At 44.3% G+C, this 23431-nt stretch overlaps 1 protein-coding gene across 3 annotated transcripts in view; it reads right to left on the bottom strand.

The window, feature by feature from the left end:
- Positions 1-2409: 2409 nt before the first annotated feature.
- LHFPL3 (LHFPL tetraspan subfamily member 3) overlaps positions 2410-23431 on the bottom strand; it is a 227111-nt gene continuing 206089 nt past the window's right edge. For 2 of the 3 annotated variants that reach the window (XM_072350169.1, XM_072350178.1), the window contains one exon: positions 2412-4964. In XM_072350169.1, the coding sequence (XP_072206270.1) occupies positions 4936-4964 (29 nt within the window). In that variant the 3' untranslated portion in view covers positions 2412-4935. Of the gene's footprint in view, positions 4965-23431 lie in introns of all 3 variants that reach the window. The other variant, XM_072350187.1, reaches the window with a different exon arrangement.

The following is a 23431-nucleotide window of genomic DNA, read 5'->3' as shown; positions in this document are numbered from 1 at the left end:
GCCATGGTAGCACGTATTAACCTGAAACGCCTTAGAATTTCGGAGCGGTTTTGTTCCGTATCCTTCTGAAGCAGGCGAGTTCAGCAGGAGCGGAGCAGCTCCTTTCCTGGCGGTGGGGGGGCGGAGGCTACTGGCCTAAAAGCTCCCAGCCTGATGCCGCCACCCACCTCGGCTCCGTGCCCGAGAGCCGGAGTACTTCACGTTCTTCTGCCAGCTGAGAATCACAGCAGCTGCCGTAGGATCACAGACCTGTTTGGGTTGGAAGGCACCGTTAAGACCATGTAGTTCCAACCCCCTGCTGTAGGCAGGGACATCACGTCCATCTTGTGGTGGGGGCCTGAGAACTGGATGCAGTACTGCAGATGGGGTCTCACAAGGGGCAGAATCACCTCCCTTGACCTGCTGGTCACCCTTCTCTTGATGCAACCCAGGATACAGCTGGCCTTCTGGGCTGCAAGTGCACATTGCTGGGGTAGTGTTGAGTTTTTATCAGCTGACAGCCCCAAATCCTTCTTCTCGGGGTAGATCTCAAGTCATTCTCCACCCAACCTGCATCCGTGCTTGGGATTGCCCTGACTGAGGTGCAGGACCTTGCACTTGGTATTGCAGAACTTCAGGAGGTTGGCATGAGCTCACCTTCCAAGCCTGTCCAGGTCCCTCTGGATGGCATCCCTTCCCTCTAGCATGTCAGTAGGCATTTAATGGAGCATAATGTCAGATAAAAAAGAACTGAGGTTCTAGTCATGTACCCCGAAAGCTGACATTAGTTCTGTGCTTCACCTGGTGCCTGTGAGAAGGCTTTGCTTGGGGACTGTCAGCATAATGAGGGGCCCAGTCCTGTTTGTGACACCCTGAAACCAGAGCAGAGCTTGGTGCTTAGAGCTCATGGAAGACTCCCAACAGGTAATGTCACCAATATTCTACATCGTTGTCTGCTGTAAAAAAGTGGAAATATTTTCAAACATCTGGTAAAGAATCTTCCGTTTAGCATATAGGATTTATTTCAGTTTTCTCCTTAATAAATACCAAGGCAACAGACTAATTAGATGTTACTTATTATTAATACATAAACCATATTCATTGCATTTAATTCTTACAGCTGCATGAGAAGACGTGTGAGGTTCATGGAGCTAAAGGCAGGCATAGATCCCAGATTTTTAGGGCATCTTCTGGACTGCTTTCCTGGTGACTGTGCTGAGGTTCACAGCTGGAGGTAGTCCTGCACCCCTGGGCTCAGTAATTGGAGTGCAGCAACATTCTGTGCCAGAAGGAGAGGATTTTTTGGTGCCTTGCAGGCAATTAGAGGCCACAGCTCCTTCTGGGAGTTAATGAGCACAGCATGTCGCTTATGCCTGATTTCCTGGAAATCTCTCTCTCCTGCACAGACATTACTTCCCTTGCCGCACTGTCAAGTAGAGAAGGTATGTAACTGCATGCAGAGGTGTTAGAGCACTCTGAAAGAAGCAGGGAGTGCATCAGTTCACTTTATAAAATGTATCAGGCTTTTCAGAATGCAATATGGGGTAACACTAAGAAAAGTCTACCAGAGACACCTGGGGATTAGGAAGTGGCGCTATGGTGTCTGGTTGCTGCAAGCGCACAGGGCTGTGACTTTGTGTACTTCTGCAGCACTGGGTGAGCATTGCTCAAAGCGAAGGGAAGAGTGTGAGTTTTGAGGCTGCATACTCTACTTTCTGCAGAAGTTTTGTTCTTGTGTGAAAGTTGCTTGTCAAATTAGTGATACAACACAATGAGGATGTGATGTCAATGTGGTGTGGCTGCAGGCATGGCTCAGTGTCCAATGTGTGCAGGTGTTGCTGCTGCTGCCCCAGCAACAGACAAAGCCAATCCCCCCTGCACAGAGCTCCCTAGGAAGGAGAAATGGGTAAAGCTACTGACTTTAGTGCGTGAGGAAAAAGCCTTGTTACTTTATGAGAACCAGCACGTATCTGGTTTTCAATGTAGAAACTACTCAGTTTGTTACCGTTTTCCTTCCTTCCTTCCTTCCTTCCTTCCTTCCTTCCTTCCTTCCTTCCTTCCTTCCTTCCTTCCTTCCTTCCTTCCTTCCTTCCTTCCTTCCTTCCTTCCTTCCTTCCTTCCTTCCTTCCTTCCTTCCTTCCTTCCTTCCTTCCTTCCTTCCTTCCTTCCTTCCTTCCTTCCTTCCTTCCTTCCTTCCTTCCTTCCTTCCTTCCTTCCTTCCTTCCTTCCTTCCTTCCTTCCTTCCTTCCTTCCTTCCTTCCTTCCTTCTTTCCTTTCATTTTTGGCTGGTTAACTGCCTAGTTCTTAATTCCTTTTGAATAATCAGATAATCAGCTGAAAGTACTAAAGCTCTGTGTAGGTGCAGGTATGTGGGAGGTGGCCAGCCTTGTGTTCAGGAGGACAGTAATCCCAACAACAGCAGCCATTACCACATGTGAGCTGGAGAAAAGCACTATCACACTTTATTTTAGTATGCTACAAAATTCCTTGTTGGACTTTATTAGGTACTTTAATACCAAGCATACTTTAAAGTAACAAAAATTATTGTCGTTATTATTTTTTTACAGAAAATCAGGTATTCCAACAGTTTTCTTTACAGTCTTTTGTTGACTTAAAAAAAATTACAGTTGACAAATTACAATGGAGTGTAATGGGAAAACGGTTACATTTAAAAAGGGAAAACATACTATTCATACTGAGCCAACATTTAGTGATGTATGTCCTCGTAAGTCTCCTGTTTGTGTACGAATGGTACCTTTTGGTGGAGCTGTCCTGCTTGGGCTGCAGGGTCTTGTGATGACACTTTTTGCAACGTTGTGTGTATTTATAAAGGACTTTTTCTTCACACAGTCACCATGATGCAAAACTTAGTGCTATAGAACCAAATAAAATACGACAGAGAAACCCTGTTTCAGTGATTTCCGTCACAGCAAAAGTCCTGCGACTGCAGTAATCTGGGATAGAGGTAAACATAAGGAGCAAGAGGAGATGGTGATACAGCAGCACATCCAAATAGCGGAGCTTCCACAGCCTTTTGAGCTGAGTGTGTGTCTGTGGGCCAACAGGATCACTGACTGAAGGTAGGCTTTGCTGAGACACCACTGAGTAGGAACTCCTGAATGCACCCGGCCTTTGAGGATGTGCATTTCCCAGCTGCCATAGGTTGGACTGACTGATCACAGTCTTAAAAACCTTTTGGAACTGGGACCTCAGTGATTTCATACAGCCTCACGTCCAATTATCTGTTTTTATCTCTGCATGCACTTTAGCGCAGCAGCAGGTGCTGGGATTGCATTTATGGGGGGTGGGTTGAGTTGGGTGGCATTTTTGACCAGCTCTAACACCAGTCCTGCAGAGGTCAGGGAGTCTCCTACACACAGTTACAAGAGCAGATTTAGATTAAAACAACATTTATTTATATCTCTTTTTATATGCTCCCCAGATTCACATATAAATTTATTTGCAGCCATCCATCTACATCAGTGTTTGGTTTCTAAAACCAGCAGTGCCACACTGGTACCTCGGTGATTAGATAAGTTACCAAATTCCTTGAGTTTATTTGCTGGAAGATGATTTTTCAGTCAAAGATGAAACCAGTTTTCTGAGATCTACGCACTGAATTCTTGAATACTTTGTGTTGTGCAGCTAATCATTAAAAATCAGCTTTAACTCATGCTTTGCCATGTCTTCAATGTATCATATCATTTAGGACTGACAATAGCAACCAGTGATGCTTTGAGCCATTTCTTCTGATACTCAGGAGAGGGCAGGAGGAGTGTGGGGCTGCTGCCATGCCATGAGGAGCTGCACGTGGCACTGGGTGCAGTGAGCACAGGCTGCTCTCTGCCTGGTGCTCAGACCCAAGTCTTTCTCAGTACCGTGTCTCCATCTATGTTCTGCTCTGGAAGGAGGGTGCCTGTTGGGCAGCCCCTGCGGATTGGAGCCTTGGGCTCTGCACACCCATATGGCACAGAGCTGTCTGCAGTGGGCATTTGTTTGTGGTCTCTTCACTAACGTGTGGGGTTAAGGCCAGAAGGGACATTTAATCACCGATTCTGATTGGCAATAATGGGGCCAGATATCTTCCCCTGTAGTTGTGTGGCAGAACAGGGAAAAGAACAGAAATGCCTTTACAGCTGTTTAGTACCTTTAAAGGGTAAATCTGTTTTCCCTACGAAAAAAGAAATCAAATGCTTTTGTTTTGCTACTTTAAATGCAAACAATTCTATGTTGCTTGGGAAATTATAGCATGATGATATTCAGTCAGACATATCTTATACTATATATGCTTCATAGAACTAGATTATAGGTCAGAAATAATTTCTCAGTCTTAAATTTGTTACAGACATAGATTAATTGGAACACATATGCCGTAAAAATTGAGAAGCATTACAGTTTTAGTCAACTTATTATACACTGAAGTAAATGAAGTGCAGAAATGTAGCATTAAAAGTTATGCTTTTCCACTAGATGATGGAGACATTCATTGTCTATTTATAAATGCTTATTTAAGAGATGTCCTATCAGCTTCTTGGCTACTGGGATAGGAATAGTCTGGAGTTAACTGCCTCTCTACTGTGAAAGGTTTTAAAGCTCTTTGCTTTCTGTCTGAATAAAAAAAATGACATTTACAAACCTCCTCGATGCATATATTTTACATATGTTTGTCTAGCAACAACTACACCCCTTTGAATTTATTCCCCAAATGTGACTTTTCATGCATGTCTTCTGAATGCTGTATTCAGCAACAGTTTCTAATGAGCTGGTGTGTAATCCATGATTGCATTTCTCTTCTAGAAATCCCTTCCACGTCTGGCTGGTCTATGTTAGAAGGTAGCGTTTACCAATCAGGCGGTTTTGCTCTCGTCAGCGTTCTTCTCTCTCGGAGGCCCCTTCCCAAGCTTCTTCCCATTTTAATGTTGATGTACAAAAGCTGTTGTTCATTTTGTTTTGTGCTCATTCTAGTGAGGATTGGCTTAGAAGGACTGTGAAAAACAGAGAGAAGAGAAAAGGTGGTTTACTGCCAGCCAACATAGAGACGTTCACACTGCGTGCACTTGGCTCAAGCCAAACATCTGAGCAGTATTTGCACACACTTCATTACTGGCATTTCCACTTAGCATGAAAAATGGCAAGTTCAGTCTTCAAATATAGCAATGATTTGTAGACCATAAGCCTTAAAAACCAGTTTTCATCAGAAATTAACACATGAGGTCAAAATAGCGATGTTGTTTCATTTAAGTTTTGAATGATATGAAAATAAAGACCCAATGTGTACGAGACCAGAATCAAATTTGCTGGAGGAACACAGAAATGCACGTTTGTAACCGTGATAAAACAATATATGGTGATGCTGTAGGGGATGGTTGTGCTGTGCCCACCCTGTCAAGCCCTCAGGAGCTGCTGTACACAGCTGCATTTGGCTTTGAACCAAAAAGTGCCAGTAAACTTGTATCTGGATGGTGTTCAGCCCAAGGGAGAGGAAGTAGTACCTCCATCTTGATGCCACTGGGCTCATCCTAATGTGGCCTACCATGGGAGGCCGCTGGGATTTATAACTTAGAGGAAAACACGGTTGTTTAGAATGAATTTGACCATGGAATGACAGTGAATGAAGTGTTTCAGAACTAGAAGCTCTTAAACATGTTGGAGCAAGAAAACAGATAATTGATTCTCCCTAAAGTTAATTCCCCCTGGCCCTGAGCGCTTGCTTCCTGCATCAACTTCCCATTGATGCTTGAATTGATGTCTTTCAAGCAAAGTTGATCCTGGCAGGAAAGTTCTGTCTCCTTTTAGTTCACACATGTTCAGCATTTATTTATAATCCAGATGTATTTCACAAAAAAAAAAAAACAAAAAACAAAAAACAAACAAACAAAAAAAACATTTTTAATTGATGTTGCTGATACTAGGAACTAGGAAATAATAAACCATCCAAGAATCATAATCATTGTTTCTTTTCTTATACAGTCCAAGGTTGGTGAAACAAAAAGGTGAGGAAAGCCATAGTTACATGGTGAGGAGCACATGTCCTTATGTCATATGAGCAAGGTAAAACTAATAGAGCTGAAGAAACCATATATTTCACTTGTTTTTTAATCATAACATAATGTGCCCATGTTATGCAAATCCTTAGCAGTGTTCTTTGGATTTCCAGCAATACTCAGTGTTTGGACTGTAATAGTGTTTGGGTTGCTAAGCCCTTTATTTATTCCTTTGACAAATTTTACATACAGGTGTTACACGCAAAGAAATGACATTTAGTAACTGCCAGAGGTGCCTAGCTGATAAAGCAGAAAGAAGTCATTCACATCCAGCATCTCTCAGTCTGACTCGTTATCACCCCATGGGCTCTTGATTGACTCCTTGCTGCTGCCTAGAAATCAGGTAATGAGAGCCATCTTTGTGAAAGCTCCATTGCCCGAACCACCCAGGAACTCTGCTGTTAAATTCTCTATCTAAAGCTGTGAAGGACTGCCTATTGGGCTGACATCCTGACAGGGTGTTACTCGTATTTGAGATATTCTTTTAGGGAAGTTGCATGTCTGTTGATGGCAGACCTGGGTTACATCCACTCTGCAAGGGATTTGCAGCATTTTAGTGTTCATGTAAATATTCAGGGAGAGGACACTGCTATTTCTGTGTTTTGAAGATAAAAACAGACGTTAAGATTCTGTGGTTGCTCCCTCCCAAGGTGTGGAACACACTGGATTACATGGAGTCAGTTACATGCTATTACCTTGAAGCCAGCTGGATGGTAAGTACATGGAAGAAGGCATCCTGCAAGTCAGAATACAATTTCTCTACAGCAGGCTTAACACTCCACCCCCTTAATTATCATCAGCCACATTCGAACAATCTTCTTGCTGTTTATTTGACTGGTACTCTAGAAAATAGCAACTTTCTGCGCATTAATCTTTTATTGCTGTCTCCAAATACACTCAAACACTGTGGTTTCCCGAGCTAATGATCGGCTGGCATGCGTGGCCACACCAAAATCAGTGCTACTCCAAAACCACATCAATTGGCAGGAGCCCACAGGTGAATGGACCAGAGGTTTCTCCCAGCACCTCCACAGTGTTCTTCCAACCTAGGAAGCAACATTTTCTATCTCTAGGGGGCTGGTATGGTGTTTGGTGTCTGGTAGCAGACGGAGGGATCTTCTTACTTTGAAGATAATCCCTTAAATGTAAGTGATAAAAATTATTTGGGTGGCCTGAGAGAATGATTTTATTTGTCTAGTGTTGAAGAGGAATAAATAGATGTGTGTCCTCCTTGGCTTACCTGCTATGGGTGCCTTGTCCTGCCCAATGCATGGAGCACCTTTGCCCTGGCCTCACTGCATGTTCTTATGCATTACCCTGATAGCCACGCTGGGGTAAAGTCAGGCATCAGCTCAGATCCTCTCCTAACTCATAAGAGTCCAGGTGTCAAAGCCAAAATCCTAACGTGGGCTTTCTGGGGATTCATCCCATAGACAATTCTGTCTAAATGTCCCACAGTGCTGTGGGAAATGGTTTCAGAAGCATTCAGGAATTTTCTAAATGCTCTGAAAGAACTCCCAGTCTGTTTTGCCCACAGAAGAGTCAGTTCATGGTTGCACAGGGGCCTTTCTAGTATCCAAGAAGAGAGTTTCAGGGCCACAGGGAGATGGCAGAAATGAACCATTAAACCAAAAGAATGGCATCTTATAAGAGACCCTTTCCAGGAAGAGGTAGAAAAATGGATAAAGAGAATCCAGTCAGAATAATTTTGCTGACCTTTTGGTATCTGCGTACTTCTTACAGCCATAAACAACTCATATGCTGTCAGTCACAAGGAGAAACCCTGTGCATTGCAGGCACACCGCAGACCTGAAGCTGCACTCCATGCTCCCAGTATCTGCCCTGTAGTTTCAAAATCCAATCTATTCTTACACTGCATTATGTTTTTCCTTTTTCTGCTGCTGTATGTAGAGAATGACACAGAGCAGGAGAAAAATGCTGTGGGTGCAGAGAGGCTGTTTGGTTGCAGGCTCAGTGTGCTCATTGTGCTATGGAGGAGGAGGGGGGAAAGAGTGGGATACATTATTTGGGGGATTTTTTTTTTTTCTAATTTTGAAGGTTTTTTTGTGTGTTTTGAAGCTGTTACAGTAAGAAAAAATAAAGTTTCAAGAAAAAAAATGTGATTTTTAAGAGAAATTTGTTTGAAAAAAAAAGAAAAAAAAAAAAAAGAAAAGGAACAATTAAGCCCAATCATCTTGTGCCAAAGAATGAAAGGAGAGATATATTGGGAAGTCAGGGCTGGAGCCCAGGGTTCAGCAGTCTCCCTGTTTGTACTCTTGATTTCTTCAAGTTCATTTTCTTTTCCAGATGAAAGAGTTGAGGAGTTTGGGAGGAGAGAAGATGGAAGATAGGAGGTGGGAGGTGGGCTTGGGGTGATATTTCACGTAACATCAGCTCCCAGAGTCAGGCATTTGGGCAGGCAAGGGAAACTGATTCCATCCTCTGATGGTTCCTAGCATTGGTGAGCACCTGTGGGCACCTGCAGCACTGTAGACCATGGGAGGAGACTGGAGTCCTATATCTGAGATGGACAGAGTGAGATGTGGGAATCCTGGACGATGGGATTTGTAGTTGTCCTGTATGGAGACTAACAGCATGCGTGGAAATGTGGAGAGAGAAATTGCTGCCCACGCAGTGATGATCTTTATCCTGAAATATCGAATTATTAGGCAGTTGTGGATTAGTTGTTTGTAGCAGGTTGTCAGAGAACTCATGTCAGCACAGCTTGAGGGCTGGTATTTTTAGTCCTGCTGGGGCGTGAGGCTGAGTCTCAGGGCTGCCTTCATAGAGCAAGAATGGCTTTGCCAGAGGTGAGCTTAAGGCTTCACCTCCACAGCAGTTGGACTAGATGATTTTAGTGGTCTTTTTCAACTGTAGTGATTCTACAGTTCTGTAATCCTAGAAGGGCGGAATTCATAGGATGAGAACCACAACACAGGGGCTGGTGGACCTGGTGCAGGGGTGCCAGGAGGAGGCTGGGCAGGTGAGGCATGAGTCAGGCTCACAGTAAAGAAATCTGTCCTCCCACTTGTGTTCTAGTTCATGCCATTGCCCCTTGTTCTGCCTCTGGGCACCACTGAAAAGAGCATAGTCCCATTCTCTTGACACATACTCTTTACATATTTTTCAGTGTTGATAAGATCCCCTTTCTCTTCTCAAGGCTGAACTGTCCCAGGTCTCTCAGCCTTTCTTCATCTCTCCAGCAGTTCCCTGTCTTTCTTGAACTGGGGAGCCCAGGACTGGACACAGCACTCCAGCTGCAGCCTCACCAGGGTAGAGTAAAGGAGGAGGATCATCTCCCTTGACCTGCTGGCCACGCTCTTTTTAACGCATCCCAGGAAACCACTGGCCTTCCTGGCTACAAGGGCACACTGCAGGCTCATGACCAACCTGGTCTCCATCAGGACCCCCAGGTCCTTCTCCTCAGAGCTCCTCTGCAGCAGGTCAGTCCCTCACCTGTACTGATGCATGCAGTTATTCCTCTCAGGGTGTAGGACAGTACACTTGCCCTTGCTGAACCTCATCAAGTTCCTCTCTGCTCAGCTCTCATGTCTGGGCAGCTGGAGTTTGACTGCACTTCTTCAGTGCCAGTGTTAGCTTAAAGAAAGCACCTCATCAGAGCCTGGCAACTTCTTTTCTTTTAACAGGATTCTCTTTCAGATGAACCTAGATAAAACCAGATGGCAATGACAGGCTCTGAAGCCCCAAGTAGAGGCTGATTTCAAGCTTCATCCGCCAACCTGCCTAATCCCCAGATCAAGTGGCCTTCTGGTTTGAAAATGGCTCCAAAAGTACAACATATGCATGTGCATTGGTGAGAAAGGCAGGAGGAGAGTGACAAGCAGAGGGAAGAGAGACCTATCCAAGAACAGAGGAACATCATAGTTGCTATCCCTGTCAGCTGTCAGTACCAGTCTGTGCTGATGGAAACATCCTGGGATGACAGCTCTTCTGCCTTGCCACCAGCAGCTCCTGGGTTCCCCAGTGGGACAGTTGGGGGCCAGCACTGCCACTGCTCTGCTGCACAGCACTGAACAAGGCAGGAGGCTGTGTGCCAAGGTGGGTGCCGGAATGCTGGGATGTAGGGACCAGCTCCAGCCAAACAGTGGAAAGTGTTTTCTTCCATTTCAATATTTGCTCTGTGCCTAGTGAGAAAAGGAAGATTTTTATCATAATGAACAAACACAGCAAAAAAAAGCCTCCTATTCTTTCTCCCAGAGAGCTTTCTTTTACTGAAGAACAGAAATTCAAGAGGCATCTGAGAGATGCTCCTTCCTCTGGTGGTTCCTTTCCAGAAGGCTCATCAATTTGTCTTTTGTACTTGCTGATGTTGCTGGGGGTTTGGGATGGCAGCCACGTCTCAGGACAGGTTTGCTGGCATGGGGGATCTGGTCTGTTGATGGAAGGATGGAGAGGCTAAAATGCCTCCATCAATACCGCCTTTCACTTGAAGCAGCTTCCTGCTCCACAGAGTTGTAGGCTCAAGTCAAGCCGAATCAGTGACTTGTTGTTCATCTATTTTTATTTCCTCCGTGTGGTTTGCTGCAGTCTTTCTTTACCCAGATGGTCAAATAAATTGCTGTCACTGAACAGGAGTCCCTGAGCAGCAATTCCTAAACTCTTCCTGTTCCTTAGCTGTTGAATGAGAAAACATTGTACTTTCTTTGTATTCTACACATTTGCTGGCATTGCTTTTTAATTTCTTTCTTGGAACCCAGAGGATCTGTGGGTATTTTTGTTTGTTTTGTGAGTTTTCAAGCTGCGTGACCAGACTGCTCAGAAAGCTCCGCATCAGCTTTATTTAAAAGCTGTTGGGATCTTTGATCTTACTTGTTTACTGAGAGCCATGCTGAGGGCCAGGCTGTGTCGGAGCAGTACGCAGCCCCGAGCAGAGAGGCCTGAAAACGTTTGGACTGTCAATGTATATTTGTCTGTTTTCCTCATTTTGTTAATAATAGATTTGTATTGAGCATTACTAGTTCTGTACATTCCAGGAGTTTGCTGGTTCTGTGCTGGACAGCATTAGAAGCTGATGTCAGCGTACCTTCAATATGGGAAAACAGATCCTGCTGATGTTGATACAAAGCTCTACTTTTTCATGCTGAGAAGTCAGAAAGGAGCCCAGAACCATCCTGTGGGGCTGTGAGCATGGCTGAGCTCAGGGAGAGCTGCTCACCAGGACCAGCACCATGCTCAGGCTTAGTGATGTTCCAGACTCCGGTGAGACCACGGCTTAATTGCTTTGTTCAGTTTTGGGCCCCTCACTACAAAAAGGAAACTGAGACCCTGGAGCATGTCCAGAGAATGGCAACAGATCTGGGAATGGTCTGGAGCACAGCTCTGATGGGGAGACCTTACTGCTCTCTACAACTGCCTGAACAGAGGCTGTGGTGAGGCGAGTCTCTGATCCTGTGTAACAAGTGACAGGACAAGAGGGAACGGCCTTAAGTTGCACCAGGGGAGGTTCAGGTTGGATATTAGGAACAATTTCTTCTCAGGAGTGGCGAAGCACTGGATCAGGCTGCCCAGGGAGGCGGCGGAGTCCTTGTTCTTGGTGGTGTTCAAGAACCAAGGTGGATGTGGCACTGAGGGACATGGTTTAGTAATGTTTGGTTTTTTCTTTTTACTGTGGCAGAAGAAACAGAGCTTGGCTTTGTTTCAAGAGATTGGATTTCCCCTAATAATTTCCCACTTCATATAATGAGCTTTTCCCCCATTAGGAAGCAGCAGAGCCGTGACAATTTGCTGGCCATTCTGGCATGTTAAAAGGAAATTTTCTATGCATCAAATTTTCTGAAATAATTTGCTGACTATCCAATGTTATACTTCATTAAAACAACCGCAAGAAGTTCAGTGTAAGCATCTTGGAAACCATAGCAAATAATATCAGTGCTGGTAAATCTTTAATGCTGCAGAATAATAAAAGCTTTTAAACTGTCTTTTCTTTCTGTGAAATGAAATTTCCTCCTCCTTGGCCAGCACGATCTGAGAGCACTGCAAAGACCTGACCTGCAGGGACTGGTGCTGCAGCCTGCCCTACCTTGGTGTCTGCAGTACCAGGAGGCATCCCCACCCTAAAACCTGTGCTCTTGATTACTTCTCTTGATCTTTAGCATCTACGGGGACAAATGTTTGAGCAAAATGGAAGTTTCAGCAAGGATGAGTGTTTCAGTGAGTGCTTATTCATTTTGAGTGCAGCAGTTTTTCCTGGTGCCTCTGACTGCAATCAAGATTCATATGAAACAAACATGAAACAAATATGCAAGGCTCATCACAGGGCTGTGTTCCCATGAGAAGCCATCAATCCTCAAAGCCATCTCCAGAGCTGATGCAATGCGCGGTGTTTCCTCACCCAAGATAGCTCCTGCCTGTCAGTGTGGAGAAAGCAAACACTGAACCAGGGCTGCAGGAACCTGGGGTCTGCATCCCAACCCCACTAATGAGCTGCTAGCATCGATCCACTTCCTGCTCTGCTAAGAGGTAGTTGCCAAACGGTGTGTTTGAAGGAAGCAGGAAATTAATGTTCTAGAGAAGCTTTAGTCCTAGGCTCAAAACCACAGCTTAATGTTTAGTTAAAGGCTTATTTGAGAATGCGAATATTAATTAACTATCTATATATTCTTTGGGAAAAGAGGGAATATCTGGGGCCATGCATAATACAAATACACATGTAACCCAAAGCAATGTGGTTACATGTAAAACTCCTCCTTACAGGAAATTACCCTAAAATATCTCTATGAGGCTCAGTGAAATTCAGCTAGGTTTGGGGATGGCAAAATGAGGATCTAAAGAGAAGGAGAGACTTCTGGTGACCACCATCAGCCATAGAGAACTGCCTGGCAAGCAGCAAGGAGCACCTGAGACCTCCTATGTCCTGAGGGAACTTCTGGCAGCATCATTTTGTTCATCTTCCCTTTCAAGCTGTCCTGCAGGATTGCTGCAAAGCTGATTTGTGAAGGCTTTGGACAATATATCAGGGTACGTATCAGGATATTGTTATTAATTTATATTATTCCCTTAAACATTGTTTTTTAGTTGCCATAGGAGTTCTAAGTGCAGACTTGTGAAAGAAAGTAAGATTCCCTCTCCAAAATGCTTTCAGCTCAGAGGACAGCACTCAGCAGTGCAGAGACAGAAATCCTGCACAGGGAAGGAAGGGAGGGCTGTGTTGGGAAACTGCTGAAGAGTATGCAGGAGGGCTGTCAGGTTTGCTACAGCCCTGAATGGCATCTAGCAGCCTCTCTGTAAGAAGATACAAATACAGAAGCTTAACTGATTGAACTTCACGGCAGGGTGGAGTCATAAAACCACCAGCCTGACTGGAAAGACTGACGAGAAGAGGAAACACCTCACTCACCACCACAAACCAGCATCCAGTTTTATTGGGCTTCTCAGAACTCAGTGATCAGTCATCCTTTCCTCAATGACAGTTCAGCACTGCCCATTACGTAAAGGTGGCACTCATGTAGATTTACTCAGAAATGAAAGTTATCAGTGAAAAAAGGGAGGATTTGGGACAAAGACAAATTGAATGTGGTCTGTGCTGTTACACCCTCAGCAGCATTCCCTGAGGAGCAGTGAAATTGTGCCCTTCACAGCACTGCGAGTCCTCGGTGCGGGTGCTAATGGAGTAGCCTGCTGTGCAGCTCAAGCAAAGCTCTCCTAAGGGCTTTCTACCCTAAATAAGTGATTTTTGTCCATTGTTCCCTCTCATTTTCCTCCACCAGGGTATGGCACTGTGGTGAGTGCAGAGCCAGGACTGTCCTCTCCTACAGCCAAAGCTCAGCTGTGCCAATTGCCAGCACAGATGCCTCCTGCATTTGCTATCTGCTTCCCGCTGAGACACCTCATCGGAGCTTAAATCCTAATGATGGATTTCTGCTCTGGAGTGACGGCTTGTGATGTGAGTCTGGGTTAATACATGTCAGCTGTCATCCTCCTTGTCAGTCGCTGCTGTCAGTGAGCAGCGGATAAGTAAATCTGTGATGATGAATATCCCAGAGAGAGCAGGGTTTAAATATTTCATTGCTTCAGACACCAAAACTTCTCATTTGGAGTTCTTTTCTTATGTCCTCTGAGATCACTCTGGCCCTGGAGAAGAGCAAAGGCTGTGTGGGTCCCCTGAGAACTCAGCAGATGTGGGACAGGGGGTGGCTAAGGCAAAATTCCCAGCACTTGGTGTGGGCTGAGCTACTACTTCAGCCCCAGTAAATGCAAAAACAAGCAGAAACTGAAGGAAAAAGGCAAATCTTTTCTTTCTTTTTTTCATCATCTTCCTTGCTTCCCCTCTGCTGCTGAGCAGGGTCAGGACTACAAGCAGCCAGCTTAGGTCAAACACCTCTGGGTAGGGTGCTGCATTTCTCTGTGTGAGCAGCAACACTATGGAAGGCTTCAGCCATGGTTACCGTTTAGTAGGCATGGTTGTTCCCAAAGCTGTGGGTCTCCAGTACCTGGAGATGGGCTCAGTGTTCATCTCTATGGCTTCTGCAGCACTTGGTGTTCCTTTGAGAATCATAGAATATCCCAAGTGGAAGGGACCCATGAGGATCATTGAGTCCAACTCCTGGCTTCAGTTTTTTAGATACAGCTCTTTCTCAAGCCTCGTTCATTGAAAAGAAGTTCTCTGAGCATGATGGTTGGAGTGGCGATGGGATGTACACTGAAGTGTAGAGATATCCTTGGATTTGTCTTTGAATAATATGGCCAATAGTCCAATTGCATAACACTATCAGAATTACCCTAAGGCATCTAAAGGATGACACCTTGCTATAAATTCATTTTATGACTTCCTAATCAAGAATAAGAACTTCAAAAAGCAGAGTTAACAATCATTTCCACCTAGGGAGAAATAATTGCATGCACCAATACAGGCTGGGGAATGACCTGCTGGAGAAGAGCTCTGCAGAGAGGGGACCTGCGTGTCCTGGTGGACGACAGTCTGGCCATGGGCCAGCAGTGTGCCCTCTTGGCTAAAAAGGCCAATGGCATTCTGGGGTGCATTAAAAAGAACGTGGCCAGCAGGTTGATTGAGGTGATCCTTCCCCTCTACTCTGCCTTGGTAAGGCCTCATATGGAGTACTGTGTTCAGTTCTGGGCTCCCCAGTACAAAAAAGAGGGATCTCTTGGAAAGAGTCCAGTGTAGGGCCACAAAGATGGTGGAGGGCCTGGAGCATCTCCCCTATGAAGAAAGGCTAAGAGAGCTGGGTCTGTTTAGCCTTGAGAAAAGAAGACTGAGAGGGGACCTGATCCAGGTCTATAAATATCTGAGGTATGGGGGGCAAAGTGGGGAGGCCAGACTCTTTTCAGCACTGTGTGGAGACAGGACAAGTGGAAATGGACATAGGAAGTTCCGCATGAATGTGCACAAGAATTTCTTTACAGTGAAGGTGACGGAGCACTGGAACAGGCTGCCCAGGGAGGTGGTAGAGTCTCCTTCTCTGGTGATATTCAAGACCCGCCTGGACGTCTACCTGTGTGATGTGGTGTAGGGAGCCTGCTTTGGCAGGGGGGTTGGACTCGATGATCTCTGGAGTGCCCTTCCAACTCCTACGATTCTGTGATTCTGTGATTCTGTGATTCTGTGATCTCCCACATGAGTTAATGCAAATTCAAATACTAGAAAAAAAAAATAATAAAATCCAGACTTTATGGCAATATACACTGAAAAAATTTGCTAAGACCATCAACACTTTATTGCTCTGAAGTATTCTCAGTCCTCTTCTGGGGGAACAGACAGTTAAATACATACAGGTTTCTACCAGACACTTACATGTGAATGCTGCATGTTTTTCCTTTTACACCTCTACCCCTCCTGCTGCTCACTTAACCAAAGCATCCAAGAAGAAGCAAGATTTCTTCAACTGTCCCCTCCTGTCACTCAACACCACTATGACCACAGAATATCCAAAAGAAGGAAGAGGAGCTGCCTGGAGGTGAGTTTGTTTTCTTCCTTCTCTGTAGTGTCCCACAAAACTCCTTGATAGCGAAGTCTCATTATTGATCACTTGAAGGCAGAAAAAAGATGCAGTCATTCATATTTTCAGTCTCCCAGGCTTCCCAGGTATTTTGCCCACAACAGCTTTACAATAAAAGTTTTTTCAGTGCAAAATACCAATTTGTTGAGACTGAAGTTTTCTCGGGTGCTTCTTTTTAATCACATCAAAGATGTTATTCTGGGAGGGGTGTGGAAAATGAAAGGAAATGCTCTGATAAACAAGTCCTTAGCTTCTTTGGGAACTGGCTTTTTTCCCTCTAACTACCTACAGAACCAAATAAAAATGAAAACATGCCCATTTTTGTTCCATGCCAGAAGAGAGAAGCACAATCCTGTCAACATTTCTCATGAAACAAAGTCTTTGCTTTCCAGAAAACCTTAATGAGCCACGAATCTCCTAAACAAGGGAGACCTACAAACTTCAGCTTCTGAAAATCTGATTTCTTTCTTATTTACCTCACATTTCTTGAAGGCAGGAGTTTTCTTGGCAATTATAAACAATAGGAAGGGTTATTATTTGAGAACTGATATTCAAGTTCAATGCAGGATTCACATGAAAAAGAAGATCTTGAGTATCTGCAACATTTCTTAACCTGCAGGAAACAGTGCAGTCATTTCACCTTCATCCTTTCCTCCTTTTTATCTCATCTCCTGTTTGTTGTGCTTTTTATCCCTGGACAACAGATGAGCGATATCTTCCATACGATCATGTTCCTGTAAGTCTGTCTCTCTGTCTCCCCTGTCTCTGGTATTTGAGGACTCAGCAGCTAGATCCCAGCAGAGGACAGGTAGTATGAATTCGTGGGTGGAACTTGCTGCTTCCCTATTATATAAAGCACCCAAATCAGTATTCATCTGTGCATTAAGTGGCAGCATTCTGCTTTTTTCATGCAGGGAAAGTACAGTTTGTGCTGTCTTCTTATATAAAAATTGGAAATTTTATGAGATGCATTTCCCTCAGGACATGAGGAATAGAATTTGTTCCTTAATAACTAACCGATGGGTTTTATCATAGTATCATAGTATCATAGTATCGTGCGAGTTGGAAGGGACCTTAGAGATCATCGAGTCCAACTCCCGGGTTTCGAGCCCTCTGTGTAGCGAAGCGGCACTTCTACCCCTGCGCCACAGGGGGGATTCGAACCCGGGCCCTCCAGTGCCGCAGGCAGCAGCTTAAACCACTGCGCCACTTAATTGCTTGCTTGTTGCTATTACCTGTTAAATTTATCTAAAAGTGTGATGCTAGCAAAAAACCTGCTTTACTTCCTTCTACTTTTCATCCATCAAGTCACTTCAATAACTTAGGATAAAACGTGACAGATGACTCAAGTCACATATGGCAGTTCATAAAATATTGATTCTTAATGTTATCTCCTAATGAAACACGTAACTGCAGTAAAGTCTTTAATTGGGATTCCTTGCTTCTGGTTCTTAGAATCCTGGCTTAGGCTGCAGTCTAGTATTCTGGTTTGGGCTTGAAAGGTTGAAGATGGAAATAAGGAACCAGTTTTACTTTACTTTTCTTAAACCAATACTTCAAATCCAGGCTCCCAGTCATATTTTCTGTTACAATATTGGTTCCAGTAAAACATTTTGGACCTTTATGATCCTTTTCGAATCAGTAGAGCCAATCCATTTCTTAGGATCGTCTGATAATGAGAAACACTGCAGCTCTATCAAGGATCTTATCCCAAGATAAGCACCTCCTCTGGATTATTTATGAAATATATAATAATCAGTTGCTAGTTTATTTTTCAGAGCTTTGAAATTTATCTGACCAAACTTTATTTTCAGACTTTGAAAGTCCATTTCCAGCTAGCAAAGACTCAGAGTGGGCTTTTTGTCTGTTCTTCCATCAGAATGGGGTCTATTTGTATGAATTAAGATGAAGTTTGTTGAGTGGAGCTCAGTGTGTACAGTCTCGGGGCAGCAAGGAGATGCTGCCCTCCTTGAACCTTTCAAGCAAAATTCTAGAAAATAATGTTCACCATTAGATTTACAGTCTCTTTTGAACAGGAGTTATGACTTCTGCAAGGTTTCTAATCCCAGCTGGAAAATTTTGCTCCTTCTCTGAGGGAGGGCATTGCCAATGTGGCCAGGGCTGACAGTAGGAGCCGTCTGGATGATTCTGTTGGTGTGGCTCGACCTTGTGGGTATGTGCCTGAGGTTTTAGGGCCTACTTTTGTGACCAAATGATGATTAGAACTGACACAGTACTTCACCCAGCAAGTAAAACAGTCCTTGTATCACATCAGCCCCATCAGTAATGGGTGAAAAGTAAAAGTCTATTGAAAGTATAAAAGAAATATAAGATAAACTGTCTGATGGCGCACCTGCATTCCACCTGTTTTCCATTTATTCAATCTACTATATATATTGTATATAATTATTCCATTTTTAATGTAAATATGCACCTATTTCCGATTTATATAAGACAATCTAATAATAGAATTGAATCATTCCTGCAAACTTCGTGCTTGGTAATTACCACTGGGGCTACAAGCTGAAGAGCATTCTCACAGCATCTAAGAAACACTATGCAGGTAAACTGCTATGAAAATCAATGCAAAACGTGTTGGAAAAGCACAGTCCTAGGGCGGTGATCAGTGATTCACAGTCCAGCTGAAGAAATGCATTAACTGGAGTTACATGGCAACCCCTCTTATGTCTGATATTGTTCAATGATTTTCATTGACCATTTGGATAAGGGAATAGAGGACCTCTTCTTCCATTACGGCAGCCCCCTGGGGTCACTGTCCCACAGAGGCTGTTAATAAGCCAAGTGACAAGCGAGGGACAACTGCTCACAATTTCCCCAGCTAACAGAAGGGCTAACCTTCACAGGGGCAAGGTGCTTTCTTCCCTGATGACTTACACAGAGGGCATTTCCACCGATGAGTGGAAGAAAGATTCCCCAGCCCTTATTTCTGTGCCAACTGCACTGTCTATTTTTAACAGCAGGCTCCCATTAGCATTTGTTTGCTAAAAATAAACATATTTCAAATGCAATTCATTATATAGCACATTAGGGTAAAGGCAATTTATGCTTCAGTCAAGAAGAAACATTTTTAAGAGACAAATTGGTTCATGCAAATATCTGTGCCTTGCACTCAGTGCACATGGTGCCAGCGGACATGGTGCTCTGATTTCAGTGGGTTGATGGGATGGATCACAAATTGAGGAAGATGCTGAGGAGATCAGCTCAGCGTTTTCTTTTAACTCAATTAAAACTGCAATCATCATTGTGTAAAACAAAACCAACCAAACAAACAAAAAAAAAAAAGGATATGGGTGAGTAGGTAGAAACAGCACAGGTGTAACATATGGGAGGATGTGGGTTTATTTTTGGGGAAGAGAAGGTGTCCTTGTTGTACTGAACAGAATGGTGCCCTAAAACCTAAACTCTCCACGCTGCTGCTTCTCACTTGCAGAACAGGGGAATATTACAGACGCATTATTTGAAATCTGAAATGCCAGTGCTGAGGATTTTGAAGTGGGGGTAGATGAACTGCTGAGCAAGGTACTGCAGCCAGAAGGTGATCTCTGGTGGGTCTGTCCTTCGTGAATCGCCTACTCGCCTTTTGAGTTAAAAAACATAATCACAGCATCAGAGAATCACAGAACTGTGGCAGTTGGACAGGATCTCTGGACACCAAGTCCAACCCCTTGCTAAAGTAGGGTCCCTGCAGTGGGTCACAGAGGAAGGCGTCCAGGTGGGTCTTGAATACTTCCAGAGAAGACGACTCCACAGTATCTCCAGCTTCATAAGAATTTTGTGAAAACAAGGTATTTTAAGCAAAACTTGTTAGTCCTGGTGGCACTGTTAGTGGGAGGGCTTCTGGGGCGTGCCAAGAACCCCTGCTCTGAACTGAGACACACACAGGAACTGAGCCCAAGCCTCACGTAACTCTTATAAGCACCCCTCTCTCCTTCCTGTTATAGCTCAGGACTAAAATAAAATGCCACAAGTAACTCACAAGCCATAAAAAGATGAAAACAACTCACAGACTCTGGAATATGTGGGGATAAAAGCAATGCTTTCATTTCCAGCCAGCGCTAATGAGCGGGATGCGGCAGGTCCTGCAACGCTGGGCTGGGCCGCTTTCACCCACTAGAGGGCAGTGCTGTACCTACAGTTACCAGCTCCCTCACAGCAACACTGCTCATTCCAAACTAAGTGGCATTATTAAGAAAATTAATTAATGTTACTTGTAATTTAATTAAATATATATGTATATATGTAATTGGAATGTGCATGAAAACGTTATTACATCTTCTAAATCCAAAAATAATAGCTTATCAGATTTAGGATCCTTCATTAAACACCCATTTGGGGATAGCAGACTTCTTTTAGAAAAAAATCTCCTGCTTTTTCTGAAAAAGGGTTTTTTTTTGCTATTTCTCCCCTATCCCCCCCATACTGTTTCACAACACGCAGATGAAGTAGTTTAAATTAAAGCCCATTTTGTTTAGCCTGGGGACTGTATATATAAAACACTCCTGATGGTTCACAGTCATTGCTGTTAAATCTGCAAAACCCCGTGCCTCACCGTCCCAAAATCATGTGGTGTCAGGATCTCAGCTGCTCACAGTCACCTGAAACTGAATGCAAAGGGGGAGGCAAGGGGTCCAGGTGTGCTTCCCACTTGGGTTGTGCTGCTGGGGGAATGCCACCTCCCCAGGTGTAGGGCCTGGCATCTCCCTGTATGCAGCTGCACAGGCTCCCATTCTTTGTATCTGCTCCACCATCCTGGTCACCAGTGCAGATGTGAAATGGCATTGGCCCCATTACCAATTGGTGATGCTCTGGCAGTGACAGGCCTCCAGCCTCACACTGCGCCCCTGAACACAGCCCTTTAAGCCCAAGAGTTCAACCAGATTTCAATCCACCCCACCGGCTGCTTCTCTACCTCATACTTTATCAGCTTGTCAATGAGGATGTAAAGGCAAACTGTCAGAATCCCTGCTCGAGTCAAGATAAACAACTTATCCTGCTTTCCCTTGTGCACTGAGCCAGGCGAGGCTCCCAGCTCAGTCAGCCCATGCTGACTGCTCTTGATCACCTTCTTGGCCTCGTGTATGGAAATGGTTTCCAGGATGATGTCTCCATCCTGCCCTCATGAACAGTGGTGTCTGCCACACCTACAGCTCCCTGTGCACTCTGCCTTCCTGTAAACAGCAGTTGCACTAAATGCTTTGTTTCTGGTATGCCTAAAATATCAACTGCTTTTCACAGCTGTTTGTTTGGTTCAGCCACGGAATGGAGCAAACATTTTTCATGGTTTCTTCTCATTAAGGGAATGGCAATCTTTTCTGGTGCCCCAGAAAGCAAGGATTTCCCTCAGACCCTCCCTCATCTCCCCTGCCTTCTTGCAATGGCTAGAGCCAGAGACCAGGAAGCAACCCAAGGCAGATGAGTCACTGAGGTGTTTCCAAACATGTGACCTGGTGCACCACGGGCTCTAGGGGGCCACGTGGATTACAAGCCAGTGAAATACAGGCTTTGCCCTCCCAGAGTTCCTTCCCTTCCTTCTTCGTCCATCCCTGCAGTTCAGCTACCCCCTGTTCCCTCTCCTCCCTCGGTTTCTCCCCTTGCTTTGCTCCCTATGCAGGCAGGAGGGCACTTTTCTCTCATTACTGAGGTTTTTCCTTCCTATTTCCATCACAAGTTTCAAGCTATTCTCTCCTCATCTGCTTTTCATTCTCTTATTTTTTATTCCAAGAGGAAAAAGCAAGAAGCACCGGCATCCCAATTATTTATATGTAAATATTTTCCCTAGTTTTGTCCTGATTTAGCAAAACTCGGAGTCCTGCAGGAGCCAACAACAGTCTCTTTTATTCCCATCAGGCATCCTTGCAGCTTTCTTCTTGGCCAGCAAAGCAGTTTACAGGACTGACAGAAAACTGGCATTCTTTTATCCCTGCTGCAAAACGTGTTTCATAATTCCTATTCTAAAATGTCTATGCAGCCTTAATCCCCCTAATATGTAGGGTTTAATATGTATAAAATGCCTGCGATGTACATCAACTCAGAGCAGAATTTCAATCGCTAGAAAGGCTGAGACCGAATTAAGGAGGAAGCACTGTGCATGGCAATGAGCTCATTTTGACGGGCTGAATTAATTTTAAATAATAAGGAAGTAATTTCCATCTCACTAAATGTCTGCGTTTTCCTGCAAAAATAAAACAGTATAGACAGAGAGGTACTCCAGAGAAATGAGCCTCGCACAGAAAAGTAAACCAGATAGTAATTAAAAAAGTAAATAAGTCATAATTGCAATTGTAAAAGGTAGTAATAAGTATTAATGCACTTCAAGCCCGGTTGCTTTGATTGCTTTATCTCATTAGCTTTATAATCAGAAAAATGTCATCATTTGAAGATCCGCAGATGTAAGCACAGACAAATACCTACAGCAGCCGGATCTGGTGTTGTGAGGATGCACAATCATTTGTGTAGGAAAGGACTCTCAAAGGCCATCTCATCCAACTCCTCTGCAATGAGCGGGGACACCTACAGCTCGATCAGGTGCTCAGAGCCCCATCCAGCTTGATTTTGAATGTATCCAGGGATGGGGAATCTGCACCCTCTCTGGGCAACCTGTGCTGGTGCTTCACCATCCTTACTGTAAAAAACCTTTCTCCTATATCCCATCTAAATCTCCCCTCTTTTAGTTTGAAACCATTTTTCCTTGTCCTATCACCACAGACCCTGCTAGAGAGTCTGTCCCCTTCCTTCTTCCTGCCCATCTTCAGATACTGACAGACCACTCTCAGGTCAGGTCAGCTTGCAGCCTTCTCCAGGCTGAGCAGCCCCAGCTCTCTCAGCCTGTGTTTGTGGAAAAACCAGCTCAGGCATAGGTGAGCATCAGGCTTTGTATGAAGTTTGGGCACAACATCCCCTTTTTATATGCAACATCCTGGTGGCTTTACCATGTACCAGGAGCTGGGACAGCCTGGCTCAACTTTAATCCTTTCTCCAACTGCTTTACTCTAAAGTCTCCTGTGAAATGCAGCTTTCCCTGCCCTGTAGGTGAAACTGGGAGAAAGGGAATAAAAAAAAAAATGAGATCAAAGATGACATTGTAGCCTGGTGACAGGGGCACTAAGCTGCTGCAAAGGTGATCTGACTTCCACTCTCTGCTCCCATTAATATTTAATAGTCATTAAATTAAAAGTCAGGAATATGTAGGATTAACTACAGGTCAGCATCCCCATACTTATATCTGAATGAATGAGATACTCTTTGTATGGCTGGAAATAAGCTATTAGCAGTGAGCATGCCAGGATGTCAGCACCAGGCATAAATTTAAATGATTTAAACACTGTCTCCACAACAAGACACAAAAATGAGATGGCTGCTCCAGGACAGAACTGCACAAACTTAAGCCTGATGGGTGCAGAAACTCCCTGAGAT

This window comes from Excalfactoria chinensis, chromosome 1 (genome assembly GCF_039878825.1).
Source record: "Excalfactoria chinensis isolate bCotChi1 chromosome 1, bCotChi1.hap2, whole genome shotgun sequence".
Lineage (NCBI taxonomy): Eukaryota > Metazoa > Chordata > Aves > Galliformes > Phasianidae > Excalfactoria > Excalfactoria chinensis.
The sequence above is the reverse complement of the archived record's forward strand: the minus strand, read 5'-3'. Positions and strand labels throughout refer to the sequence as shown.